This window comes from Rhinoraja longicauda, chromosome 23 (assembly GCF_053455715.1).
Source record: "Rhinoraja longicauda isolate Sanriku21f chromosome 23, sRhiLon1.1, whole genome shotgun sequence".
NCBI lineage: Eukaryota > Metazoa > Chordata > Chondrichthyes > Rajiformes > Arhynchobatidae > Rhinoraja > Rhinoraja longicauda.
The window spans coordinates 28,260,379-28,273,610 of NC_135975.1; the positions used below are offsets into that span (position 1 = coordinate 28,260,379).

Below are 13,232 nucleotides of genomic sequence, written 5' to 3' on the forward strand. Positions count from 1 at the left end.
AGGCAAGAGAAAACAACCTGATTCCATACCTGAAATGGTGTAACGGAATGACCATAGAAAATAGAAGCAGGAGCAATAAAGCCATACAGGTGCAGTGAATTATTTTTAAAGGAATGTAAAAAAAATTAAAATGTTAGTGCACATACACAGCTATTTTAGCTCAATTAGGTTATTAGAATCGTCATCTTCCAAGCTTTAACAAAAATCAAACTTGAAAATTCAAACTCCAAACATACTTCATTGGAAAAGAGCTGGATCCGAATCCTTCCTGGTGGTAGCTTGAAAGATGTCCATTCATTTTTCATTCGTCTCAAAACTGTAATTTGAAATAAGCAGCAATAATGTCTTTGTGGATTGGATGGAGTGCTACTTGCATTATACTTTAAGTGTTACATTTTACGTCCTTCTACCAATAAACTTATTTTGTCGATTAAATACTAAAGACCCAAAGTTGTTAAAAATTGAAAAAAATTGTTCTATGAGAAAAAGTAAACAGAATCTTGCTGCCACCATTTTGCAGAGCAATCTATTGAGAATATCTTCTAATGATTCCAGGACAATAAGAGTCAACAAATTTACTTCAATAGGTTTTCACATGATGCGAACTGGATTTTTTTTTTTTTTAAATAATTTTTTGAGATGCAGCGCGGAAACAGGACCTTCGGCCCACCGGGTCCTTGCTAAACAGCAATCCCCGTACATTAACGCTGTCCTACACACTAGGGACAATTTACCACTTTTTTACCAAAGCCAATTAACATACAAACCTGTACGTCCTTGGAGTGTGGGAGGAAACCGGAGCACCCAGAGAAAACCCAGGCAGATCACGGGGAGAACGTACAAACTCCGCACAGACAGCACCCGTAATCAGGATCAAAGCCGGATCTCTGGCACTGTAAGGCAGCAATTCTACCGCTGTGCAACCATGCAATCCTGTGAGTTGTGAACTCATTTGTTGATGTGCAAAACAGAACTCATGGTGTGACAAAGATAATTTTAAAATTATGAACTATACATGCAGGGGCTCATGTAATGAGTGACAGAAAGGAGTGGGAGGGTTCAGAAGAGCAGAAGAGAAATATCAACAGCATTTCATACTAATTCAAGCATGCCTATCCATGCAGAATAGCCACAGTGCAATTATTCATATATTATGGTGCTAAGAAGCACATTAGAAATATCAATCCAGAACATAGGCCCCCGCCAAACCCGAAAGACTAATTTCTCTAGCCTATTCCACAGCCTTCAATATACCCACATGGACATGGAGGATGAGCCCTCCTCGTCAGATCAGCTTCCTTCCACAAGATGCCACACATCTATACCAGACTACCTAAATACAACTGTTCTCATGACATCAGACAACCGGCCATAAAACAAACATTGACCCAAGGAACTGCAGGCGCTGGTTTACACAAACCACAAAAGGACAAAGTGCCGAATTAACTTCTTGGGTCAGGCAGCTTCTCTGGAGAACATAGATAGGTGACATGTTGTGGCAGAACCTGGACGGTGATAGGTGGAAACAGTAATTGATTGAAAGAGACAGTAATACTCTAATATCATGTAGCTGTTTACCAGAATGATGCCCAGATTAGGGGGTATTGACTACAGGGAGAGGTTGGACAGATTGTTTTCTCTGGAAAGCCGGAGGTTGTAGGCAGACCTTATATAACTATATACAATTATGAGGCATTGATAGGATACAGTCAGAATCTCTAAACTAAAATAAACTAAAAGAATCTTTTTCCCCTGTTGGAAAAAATATATAAGCGGGCATAGCTTCAAGGTGAGAGGGGCAAAGTTTAAAGGAGATGTGCGGGGCGTGTTTTTTTTCACACAGAGGCTGGTGAGTGCCTGGAACACATTGCTGAGGGTGGTGGTTAAAGCAGATACGTTAGTGGCGTTAACAAACTTTTGGATAAACACATGGATATGCAGAGAATGGAAGGATATGGGTTATGTGCAGTTAAATAAGTGATGGTCTAGGCATCATATTTGGCACTGAAATTGTGGGCCATAAGGCCTTTTCCTGTGCTGTACTGTTCTATTCTACGCGGATCACCATTGAACTTCCATCATTGAGAATGGCGAAAATCATTTCAAAAAGGCATCAATGGCTTATTATTGTTTGGTTTTGAACTGAACAGAATCTAATTTATTAATACATTCCAGTTCTAGAACTTTAAATAGTACCTACAATATCAATATCTGGTTAATATGATTTATGTGAATTGTCCTCAGAAGTGGTTAGGATTGTCAATCGAACTTCCTTTGAAAACGGTTGGGACCCACTACATTACTCCAAGTTCGAGCAACCAATTCCTCTGCTTTGCACCATTGTACTTTCCAGTTCTTGAAGATTGGGCAATATTTAATGCACCTTTTGGTATTCCACTGAACCATATATCATGCAAAAACGACTTGCATTCAAAATAAGTACAGGTCCACCACTGATTTTCCGGCACTCTTGGTTCCAGAGCCTTTCCAGATTATCCATTTTGCCAGACCAACACGGTATCACAGGGGGCCGAGATACCAGGCCGCAAAGTCGGCCGCTTAGAGGAGATTCGACCCGCCGATCAGCGCCAAAGTCCCAATGAGGTGGAGATCGGCCGCCTCACCCGGCCTAGGCACCATATTTTCAGGGGAACCTCCAGGATGGGGTGGGATTTTGTCTGGATTAATGGGGGCACCGGACCCCCAGTTGCCGGAAAATCGGTGGTGCGTATATATTAATTAAGTGAGGTGTCTCTGCTGGCAGCAGCACTACTAATTCAGGAGTGACGTGAACGAACAAGTCCTCCCCGTTTACCTGGAAACATTATCATCTATACGGTAATATAAAAAATAAGGTCGAGGTTATAGATTTCATAATGGAGCAGTAAAATGTAGAAACAAAGAACTGCGGACGCTGGTTTACAGCTCGGCCTCGACCCAAAACATTATTTATCCATGTTCTCCAAAGATGTTGTCGGACACGCTGAGTTACTCCAGCACATTGCTTTGTGTTGTATACTGCCGGACCCTGACGTGAGAGGACGCTGGCGCTGTTTATTCGCCGCTTCTCCGTTAGGATAGTTTGTCTGTTTGTTTTTATGTTATGATTGTTTTTGTAAAGCGCTTTGAGCTTCTGGTAAGGCGCTATATAAAATAAATGCTTATTATTATTATTATTATTATTATTATTATTATTATTATTGTGCCTTCTTTTAGTAAATGAGCATCTGCAGTTCCTTGTTTCTACTTCTCTCAATAACTTCATTCACTTCACAAGGCCAAAGCTATGAATCACAGCTGTACATTGACCATCCCAACTCTCTTTCATTATTAACCCAAAATATTCTGGGAAGAACATCAGTGAAGCAAATCTTTGTTAGAAAGAATAAATCCACTCTGCCAACAACAACACACATTGCACGGACCAAGCAGCTTATAGTTCTAATGTTGGTATTTGCCCATTGTTCCTCAAAGAAATCTGTGCGTTAGCATCTGTTCAAGAACACGAACAAAGCCTCCTGAACAGTTGATAATTTTGCTAAGATTTCAACATTAACCTACTTGCCCATGCTTTTATTTCTCTTTTTGCTCTTCTTCGTGTCTTGGCCTCTTCTACATTAAAGGTCAACACAGTTGTGCTTTTATCAGCGTGGTGTCAGGAACTATGCTCCCAATGCATGGCCATGTTCCTTGCAGATCAATTTACACACAACGAAACCTGTCAGGTTAATGAGTACAGTGACAAATTGGGAAGATATGCAGGCATGAGCACAACAAGCTTGTAGCTGGTACGAGCTCGATCTCCACATAGTCTGCTTTCTGTGTGCAGAGCTGACTTTTCTGACAGAATTATTCAACCTTTGGTGCTTTACACAACAATTTTTTTTAAAGTTATCTTTGGTACACATACCTCCTGCACAACATTCCTGTTGTTAACTAGTTTATTTAAAAATATGCAGACTGCAGCTGACAATTTTGCAATCCGATTAACTTCAGACCATGATAAACATGCACTACAGATGCACAATTCACAAATAAAAACTCGTCTAAACATAGGTCATGATCTTCTTCAACGCTTAGACCAATTGGGTCTTACAGTTTTCCGAATATACAAAACCATATAACCCTTGCTTTCCCTCTCCGTCTCTCACCCACCCTAGTCATCTTGCTAGTTTCTCTGTTCATATCCCTTCGTTATCACTTCCTCCACAGCCAACAACTGAACGTTGTGGGCTCCTTGGCCATTAGTACCAGCTCTGATTTGTTCTGTACCTTTTCATACCTCTAGTTTCCTTCTTCCCTGACTTTCAGTCTGAATAAGGGTCTCGATCCAAAACGTCACCTATTCCTTTTCTCCTGACCTTCTAAGTTACTCCAGCATTTAGTGTCCAGCTTGATCTCCTGTTCATTGATCAATCATTACCTTGTAAAATTCAAGAAAGCTAGATCGAAACAACATTGTCTTGACACCTACACATTTTGTCTTGACTGACTTCACTGCTCAGAATCATACAGCACGGAAACAGGCCCTTCAGCTCAATTCGTCCAGACCGACCAAGATGACCCATCTAAGCTAGTACCATTTGCACCACTTCGTAAATATCCTTCTAACTCGGTCCTATTCATGTAACTGTCTAAATACCTTTTAAAGGTTGTTGTGGTACATACCTCAACTACCTCCTCTGATAACTTGTTCCATATACCCACCACCCTCAGAGTGAAAAAGATGCCTCTCAGGTTCCCCTCTAAATCTTTCTACTCCCACCTTAAACCTATGTCCTCTGGTTCTTGATTCCCCTACCCTTGGTAAAAGATTGTGCATTCACCATATCTATTCTACTAATGATTTTATACACCTTCTTGCGATCATCCCTCAGCCTCTTGCGCTCCAAAGAATTAAGTCCTAGCCTGCCCAACCTTTACCTATAGCTCAGGCCTCGGGTTCTGGCCACATCCGCATAAATCTTCTCTGCTGACATCTAATGACATGGAAAAGAAGCCATCTAGACAAGTTCCGCTGAGCAATCGAGGTCATGTAGCAAATACATCATCCGGACAAATAAACTTAAGGCCTGAAAATTGGATCACAGCTTCCACACACTGAAACTGGCCATTCAAAACATCATCCGTACAAATCAGGCAATAAATCATTTTTTGCCACGGTATATTCCTCTCAGATCTGTCCACCGTACAGTTTTGTTGCAAAAATCTAAACCTTCTCTTCTTTCCTTGCACCAAAAAACCGAACATATTTATAAAATCTTATAAATAAGGGTGCCAACTTCTGATGGTTTTGCAGTGTTTACGTCGCCAGGAAATTCGTACATGCTTTTAAAGCCCAAATACCAATGTCTTGATTGAGGTTCACAGTTTTGATCAATCAGCTGTGGAAGAGGTGATAACAAAGGGATGCGAAAAGTGAAACTAGCAGTACGACTTGGGTGGGGGAGGGACGGAGAGAGAGGAAAAGCAAGGGTTACTTGAAGTTATATAAATCAATATTCATACCGTAGACATAAAATGCTGAAGTAACTCAGCGGGACAGGCAGCATCTCTGGAGAGAAGGAATGGGTGGCGTTTTGGGTCAAGACCCTTTTTCAGACTCTCCCGCTGAGTTACTCCAGCATTTATGTCCATCTTCGGTGTAAACCAGCATCTGCAATTCCTTCCTACTATAATATCATACCGCTGGGTTGCAAGCTGCCCAAGTCAAATTACATATTAATGTCACGGGGTGGCATTTCATTATCAGTCTGTGCTGTAATATACTTCCAGCCATGGCAATAGCAATTGCTTACATATAAACATATAAAACTCGGAGGGAAAGGCCAACAGGTCTAGCGAGTCTGCCATAGACTTGATGCTTTTTGCACCATGATCCCCGAGGTCACGCAACCAAGAGGCCGCAATCGATACTTATATTTTACAAAGAAATGGGTTTAAGAATTACCTTTGGAAGAAAAATAAACTGGGAAATCTCTAATTACTGAGATCAAACATGGCCCAGGAGTCTCCAAAGAGCAATTATTTTTTTTAATTTCTTAGTATCTGACCTAGTTTTTATGAGGTACCTTAAGAACACGATAGCTACGTAAAGCGCAAATTTCACTCACTTCAGTACTGGAAAAATACTCTTATTTATCCGCAACCAGCCTGATGGAGGTTATTAAACATTCTTCGAGCAGAGAGGTCTGTCAAGTACCTATTGTTTCTCCCTTGCAGCCACTTAATGATTAATGAAAATAATCACGCTGCTAACTGTTAAAGGTATTGGTTGCTGTTTTGATCTTTCAGCTGCTTTGCTGGACTGGGAGAGTTTGCAACCAGGTGACTGAGCACAAATCTACAGCTCGCAATTCACCAGTGATAAAAGGCCACATGACCAGGGAATTTTCTCCGCACCATGACTGTGTATACAGAACACCCTCATTTTCCCAGACCTTTGCCCTTGAGTCAGCAGAGGAAAACCTCAACTTTTCACGTTGTTTAGTTTTACCTTCAAAATAGCAGGACAAATTACCAAGGCCTATTTCAAACTCAGCTTCTTGCAAGATTACATTTGCAAACTCACTTAATGATTGATGTTGTAATCCTGACTTTTCCTCATTTAGACAGATTGACTGGAGCCCTCTGCAGCGCTACCTCACAGAGCACTGAATCGTCGTGTTCTGGTTCACCAGACTGAAACCTCATAGGTACATACCTTTTAAAGAAAGGGTTTACAACCCAGTGGTAACTTCACGTAACCCTTGCATTCCCTCTCTCTCCGTCCCTCCCCCACCCAAGTCGTACTGCTAGTTTCACTTTTCGAATCCCTTTGTTATCACCTCTTCCACAGCTGACAATGGACCATTGTGGGCACCATCTTTCCTTGGCCATTGGTGCCGGCTCTGATTTGTTCTGTACCTTTTCATACCTCTAGTTTCATCCCTCTCCCCTGACTCTCTGGCTGAAGAAAGGTCTCGCCATGAAAGGTCACCTATTCCTTTTCTCCAGAGATGTTGCCTGACCCGCTGAGTTACTCCAGCATTTTGTGTCTATCATTCACTCCTCAAGGCCAGTCTCTCCACACCAAATCATTGTCGTGAAAATGTCATCAGAGGGCAGGGATTGACAAGAGAATCCTGGCACAACAATGTATAGCATTGTAGAAACACGGAACTTCAGATGCTGGTTTATAAAAAAAAGACACAAAGTGCTGGAGTAACTCAGCGGGTCAGACAGGGCTAGGTGATGTTTCAGGTTGGGACTCTCCTTCAGAGTCAATGTATACCACTGGGGAGGCCAGGTTCCCATTACAACAGGAGCATGGTGGTGCAGCTATAGAGTTTCTGCCTTACAGCGTCTGGGTTCGATCCTGACTGTAGGTGCTGTCTGTACCGAGTTTGTATGTTCTCCCCGTGGCTGCGTGGGTTTTCTCCGGGTGCTCTGGTTTCCTCCCACACTCCAAAGGCTTACGTTTGTAGGCCAATTGGCTTTGGTGAGAAGTGTAAATTGTCCGTAGTGTGTAGGATAGTGTTAGATAACAAGGTGATCACTGATTGGCGTGGACTCAGTGGGCCGAAAGGCCTGTTTCCATGCCTGTATCTCTAAACTAAACTGAGTGTAGTAGCAGGTAGGGCAGGAGTTCTCACCAGGTTCCCAGCTCAGTAACACTCTCAACGATGGATCTCGCTGTATAAGTTGTTCCTGTTGATACCATTAGAACTCTCTCTCTCCTGGCAACCTATCCTGAGCACATCGGTAAGATACACTGTGCAATTCTGGTGAGGAGCCAAGAACATACACAAATTGTTTACTCGTGGGTGGAACTATGGCTGAGCAAATTGACCAAGCATTAATGTAATGCTCTTCACATTTAAAGAACATAACAGAATCATGTTTAATGAATTATATTTAACCAGTTATAGAAAGGCGGAAAGACAGCAAACTAAACATTGGCAGGCATTGCTGAGCAACGTACAAATGACAAACAAGCCACTCGGGGAAATCGGATAATTGTTCTAGACTTCATTTCCAACTCGGGGATTATCACAGCAAATAGCCGTAGCAAGCTCACCAACTCCCACAGCTACCTCACTTGTACCCCCTCCTACATTAATTATTGTCACGGCTCCATGACATTTCCCACTTTTTCCAACTCTATTGCATTTGTTGTGGAAAATTGATTGAATTTTTCTTGATTGGACTTTGCTGGCTTTACCGTGCACTAAACGTTATTCTCTTATCATGTGTCTATACACTGTAAATGGCTCGATTATAACATCTATTGTCTTTCTGCTGACTGGAGAGCATGCAACAAAAGCTTTTCACTGTACCTCGGTACTCGTGACAATAAACAAAACTGACTGACTGTAATTGATACAGCGAGGAAAGAAGTCCTTTGACCAATTGACTCCACCTGACCACTGACCATCCGGTCACATTAGTTCCATATTATCCCACTACTACATTCACCACTGACACACGAGAGACTATTTTTTTAATATGGCTCCAAACCAGCACGTCTTTGGGACGTGAAAGGAAACCGGAGCACCCAGACAAGACCCACACGGCCACAGGGAGAACGTGGAAACTCCATACACAGACAGCACCTGTCAGGATTGTACCCAGGTCTCCGCCGCTGTGAGGCAGCAGCTCTACCAGCTTCGCCATGGTGCCAATGATGATACTTTTTACAACAATAATAGACAATAGACAATAGACAATAGGTGCAGGAGTAGGCCATTCAGCCCTTCGAGCCAGCACCGCCATTCAATGCGATCATGGCTGATCACTCTCAATCAGTACCCCGTTCCTGCCTTCTCCCCATACCCCCTAACTCCGCTATCCTTAAGAGCTCTATCCAGCTCTCTCTTGAAAGCATCCAACAAACTGGCCTCCACTGCCTTCTGAGGCAGAGAATTCCACACCTTCACCACCCTCTGACTGAAAAAGTTCTTCCTCATCTCCGTTCTAAATGGCCTACCCCTTATTCTTAAACTGTGGCCCCTTGTTCTGGACTCCCCCAACATTGGGAACATGTTATCTGCCTCTAATGTGTCCAATCCCCTAATTATCTTATATGTTTCAATAAGATCCCCCCCTCATCCTTCTAAATTCCAGTGTATACAAGCCCAATCGCTCCAGCCTTTCAACATACGACAGTCCCGCCATTCCGGGAATTAACCTAGTGAACCTACGCTGCACGCCCTCCATAGCAAGAATATCCTTCCTCAAATTTGGAGACCAAAACTGCACACAGTACTCCAGGTGCGGTCTCACCAGGGCCCGGTACAACTGTAGAAGGACCTCTTTGCTCCTATACTCAACTCCTCTTGTTACGAAGGCCAACATTCCATTGGCTTTCTTCACTGCCTGCTGTACCTGCATGCTTCCTTTCATTGACTGATGCACTAGGACACCCAGATCTCGTTGAACTCCCCCTCCTCCTAACTTGACACCATTCAGATAATAATCTGCCTTTCTATTCTTGCTTCCAAAGTGAATAACCTCACACTTACCTACATTAAACTGCATCTGCCATGTATCCGCCCACTCACACAACCTGTCCAAGTCACCCTGCAGCCTTATTGCATCTTCCTCACAATTCACACTACCCCCCAACTTAGTATCATCTGCAAATTTGCTAATGGTACTTTTAATCCCTTCGTCTAAGTCATTAATGTATATCGTAAATAGCTGGGGTCCCAGCACCGAACCTTGCGGTACCCCACTGGTCACTGCCTGCCATTCCGAAAGGGACCCATTTATCCCCACTCTTTGCTTTCTGTCTGTCAACCAATTTTCTATCCATGTCAGTACCCTACCCCCAATACCATGTGCTTCCAACATGCTTTTTCCTTTCTTACCTGTAAGTTTCCCTACCAAAATACCTCAATCACATCTGCCCCATTTCCTGTCCATCTGCCCTCACCTACACCACCCTGACCACGCTCTCATTTCACTCCTGCCATCGGGAAGAAGGTACAGGAGTCTGAAAAACATGACCTCCAGGTTCAAGAACAGCTTCTTCCCAACAACCATCAGATTCTTGAACACTGCACAAGACTAACCTCAACTGTGAACTTCAATGTGCTGCCTTTGGCTTCATTGAGTAGTCTGGGTGTTTTTGCTCTAGTATTGTGGTTATCAATTTTTTGATTTTTTTTTGTTGCTCATGATATATTATCTACATGTATTGCGTTTACAGGTTCACTATGCTGCTGCAAGTACGAACCTCATTGTTCCGTTGTTGGTACATGACAATTAAACACTCAACTCGAGCTAAACGCAAAGTGCAGGAGCAATTCAGCGGGTCAGACTGCATCTGTGGAGGGAATGAATAGGCGATGATTCAGTCGCCGCACTTCCTCAGAGTCTTGATTCACCCACTCTCCTCCAACTGAGATCAGGGTAGGGTTCTCTTGTACTCAGCTTCCACACCACCAGCCTACACATTAAACTGATCATCCTCCCTCGCTTCTACCATTAGAAATGCCTTCCTTTTCAGTTTACCAAAGGCACCATTCCTTTATGTTTCCCTGACTCACTTTTCCATCTTCATAAACATTCATTTCCCTTCTCACAGCACATTTCCATGCAATTTCTCACAGTGCCTATCCGTGCAATTGCAGGGGATTTGCCAACTACCCTTTGTATTATCCAGCAAACCAAACATTACAAACAACAGCTAAAATATGATTTGCTTGCACTTCTTGTGATTTAACAGATGCTTTGGGTGATTTGGTCTTCTCTCCACTGGAAAATAAAATTGAAATTTGGATGATTACCTTGTCAAACTACTTCATCGGTCTGAAGGCTTTGGCCCGTCCCCAACTCTCTTCCAGCTTTCTCCCCACCACAATCAGTGTGAGGAAAAGTCCTGACCAGAAACGTTGCCAATCCATATTTTCCAGAGATGCTGTTTGTCCTACTGAGTTACTCCAGCACTTTGCCACCATTAGTCCACAAGGTTAAGCTGAAGTATCCTGACAGCTATCATGTTAATTCTCCAGCTCACTTCAACAGTTGTCTTTGGCTTTACATGGTTTCAATGAAGCTCAACACAAACATAAGGAACATCTCACCTTGAACCTGTGTATGCCACAGTCCTCAGGACTTGGCACTACTTTCAACAATTTCAGATAACTATCTTTTCCTGCGTATTACAGCAGTATTCAGTTCTGATGTAGACTCAACAAACTGTAACATTATCTCTCTTTGCAGAAGCTGCTGGACCTACTGGGCTTTTTGCAGATTTATTTATTAGTTCTCATTTCCAGCAATTGCTCTGCTCTCCAAATCTCAGTTCCAACATTGTTGGCTCTTGTCTCTCCTCTTGACTTGTTTTTTTTGCTTCCATTTCAGGTAGAAGGCATTTTACAAAATTATCATCCCAACAATGGAACAGAAGAGGTTGATTTTACAACTCTTCCAGATTAAGACCAAGAGGCAATTAGCACAAATTGGCAAATGTCAGTAAGCACATCTCCACAAAAGGTAGATCGTGTTGGAAACCAACAGTATAATGCAAATATTGAAGGTGTTTTATACCATTAGGACATAGAGATTGCAATGAATTCTAAAATGTTGTGGTTGGTGACAAAGGGGATGTTTTAACCTGGCTCTTGATTTTCTTATATGATTATTCAAGTTTCTCCTTTTCCATCCACTGCTCTATATCATGCAATCATGAAGTGATTGCTGTTGCTAATTTTCTCTGTTCCTGCCTCATTTGTCAGCACTGTATGGTCTGTTTATATTATATTGCAATTGCTGACAAGTCTGTCCCAATCTTAACTGATGCCAACCCCAATGTAATGCTGCTTCAGCAGTGTCAAAAGACAAAACTGCCCTCTTACGAAAATAACTCCAGTTAGAATGTGTAGGAAGGAACTGCAGATGCAGGGATACACTGAAGGTAGACACAAAATGCTGGAGTAACTCAGCGGGACAGGCAGCATCTCTGGAGAGAAGGAATGGATGACATTTCAGGTCGAGACCCTTCTTCAGTCTCAACCCGAAACGTCACCCATTTCATCTCTCCAGGGATGCTGCTTTTTACACCAGCATTTTGTGTCTTTCTCCAGTTAGAACTTTGTTGGAATTAATTTACAGATTAGGACAACTTCCACTGATTGAGGAATAAATTTCAGCCAACTGGCACAGCAACAAAGCTGGTCTTTACCTGGGATTTCTAAAATACACCACAGAACCCACAGCAAGACCATTGGAGAGAAAAACAGTTAATGCTACAGGTTGAAGACTCTTCATCAGAACAACTTGGCAACGGGTCTTTGATGTAAGTGTTCATTTTGTTTCTCCTTTCACAGATGTTGCCTGGGCTACTGAGTGCTTCCAGCATTTTCAGTTTACTTTTCAGACTTCCAGCTAGCATCTGTAGTTATTTTTGCAACTGCCATGATTGGCGAATAGGTTTATTAGACAACGTCTTCCTTTCAACACCCTTGCAGCTTGGCACCAGACAAAAAAAATACTGCGGTCCTAAACACACTCAAAGCCTTATTCTTCAAGGCAGCTAGATCAAACTTTGGCTTGTCCATCATTTCATTTCAGGTTGAGTATTGGAATGATTAAATCAACTCCTCACCCAGATCTTATATTAAGAGAGAGGGTCAAGAGGGTTTAATTGCACTGACAGCTAAACAACAAAATTATTATTTGCTGCAGCTTAACAGACCTGTCAACACAATACACACAGATAATATATAATAAACTAAAGAAAAATCGATACTAGTGCAAAAAATCTTTGTAAACTTGAGTGCAACCAAAGACAGTCCATAGAACTTCACAGTTGAACTTAGTGTTACGTAGTGTTCGAAGCCTGATGGTTCTTGGAAGAAACTGTTCTTGAACATGGTGGTCACAGTTTTCAAATTCTTACCGTTTCTTCCGATGGCAGGAGTGAAATGACGGCGTGGCCAGGGTGGTGTGGGTCCTTGATGATCCTGGCTGCCTTTTTGAGGCAGTGCCTCCTATAGATCCCTTCTGTGGTGGGGAAGTCAGTACCGTGATGGACTGGTCACCAGGTGGTTAACAGCAAGTAGTGAATACCGCCAATGAATTGTGGTTAAGTGCTCTGCCTCTCAAACTATCAACAGTAATTATGTGAATCACTGCAGTTTATTAATCCTGCAATCAGCAACAAAATACCCCTGGGCACAGCTCGTACACTTTAAAATGGCTGACCCTAAAGGTCGCCACTCATTTTGGCAGACTAACATTTCCAC

At 42.5% G+C, this 13,232-nt stretch overlaps 1 protein-coding gene across 10 annotated transcripts in view; it reads right to left on the reverse strand.

Moving 5' to 3' along the window:
- The window catches only part of eps8a (EGFR pathway substrate 8a, signaling adaptor), a 140,976-nt gene that overhangs the window by 57,060 nt on the left and 70,684 nt on the right, over positions 1-13,232 (reverse strand). For 5 of the 10 annotated variants that reach the window (XM_078419936.1, XM_078419927.1, XM_078419929.1 and 2 more), the window contains one exon: positions 237-316. The exons of 3 other annotated variants lie outside the window; for them this stretch is intronic. In XM_078419936.1, coding sequence (XP_078276062.1) covers positions 237-298 — 62 coding nt within the window. In that variant the 5' untranslated portion in view covers positions 299-316. Of the gene's footprint in view, positions 1-236; positions 317-7,634; positions 7,689-12,886; positions 13,005-13,232 lie in introns of those variants that run through there. 2 more of the 10 variants (XM_078419930.1, XM_078419931.1) reach the window with 2 other exon arrangements.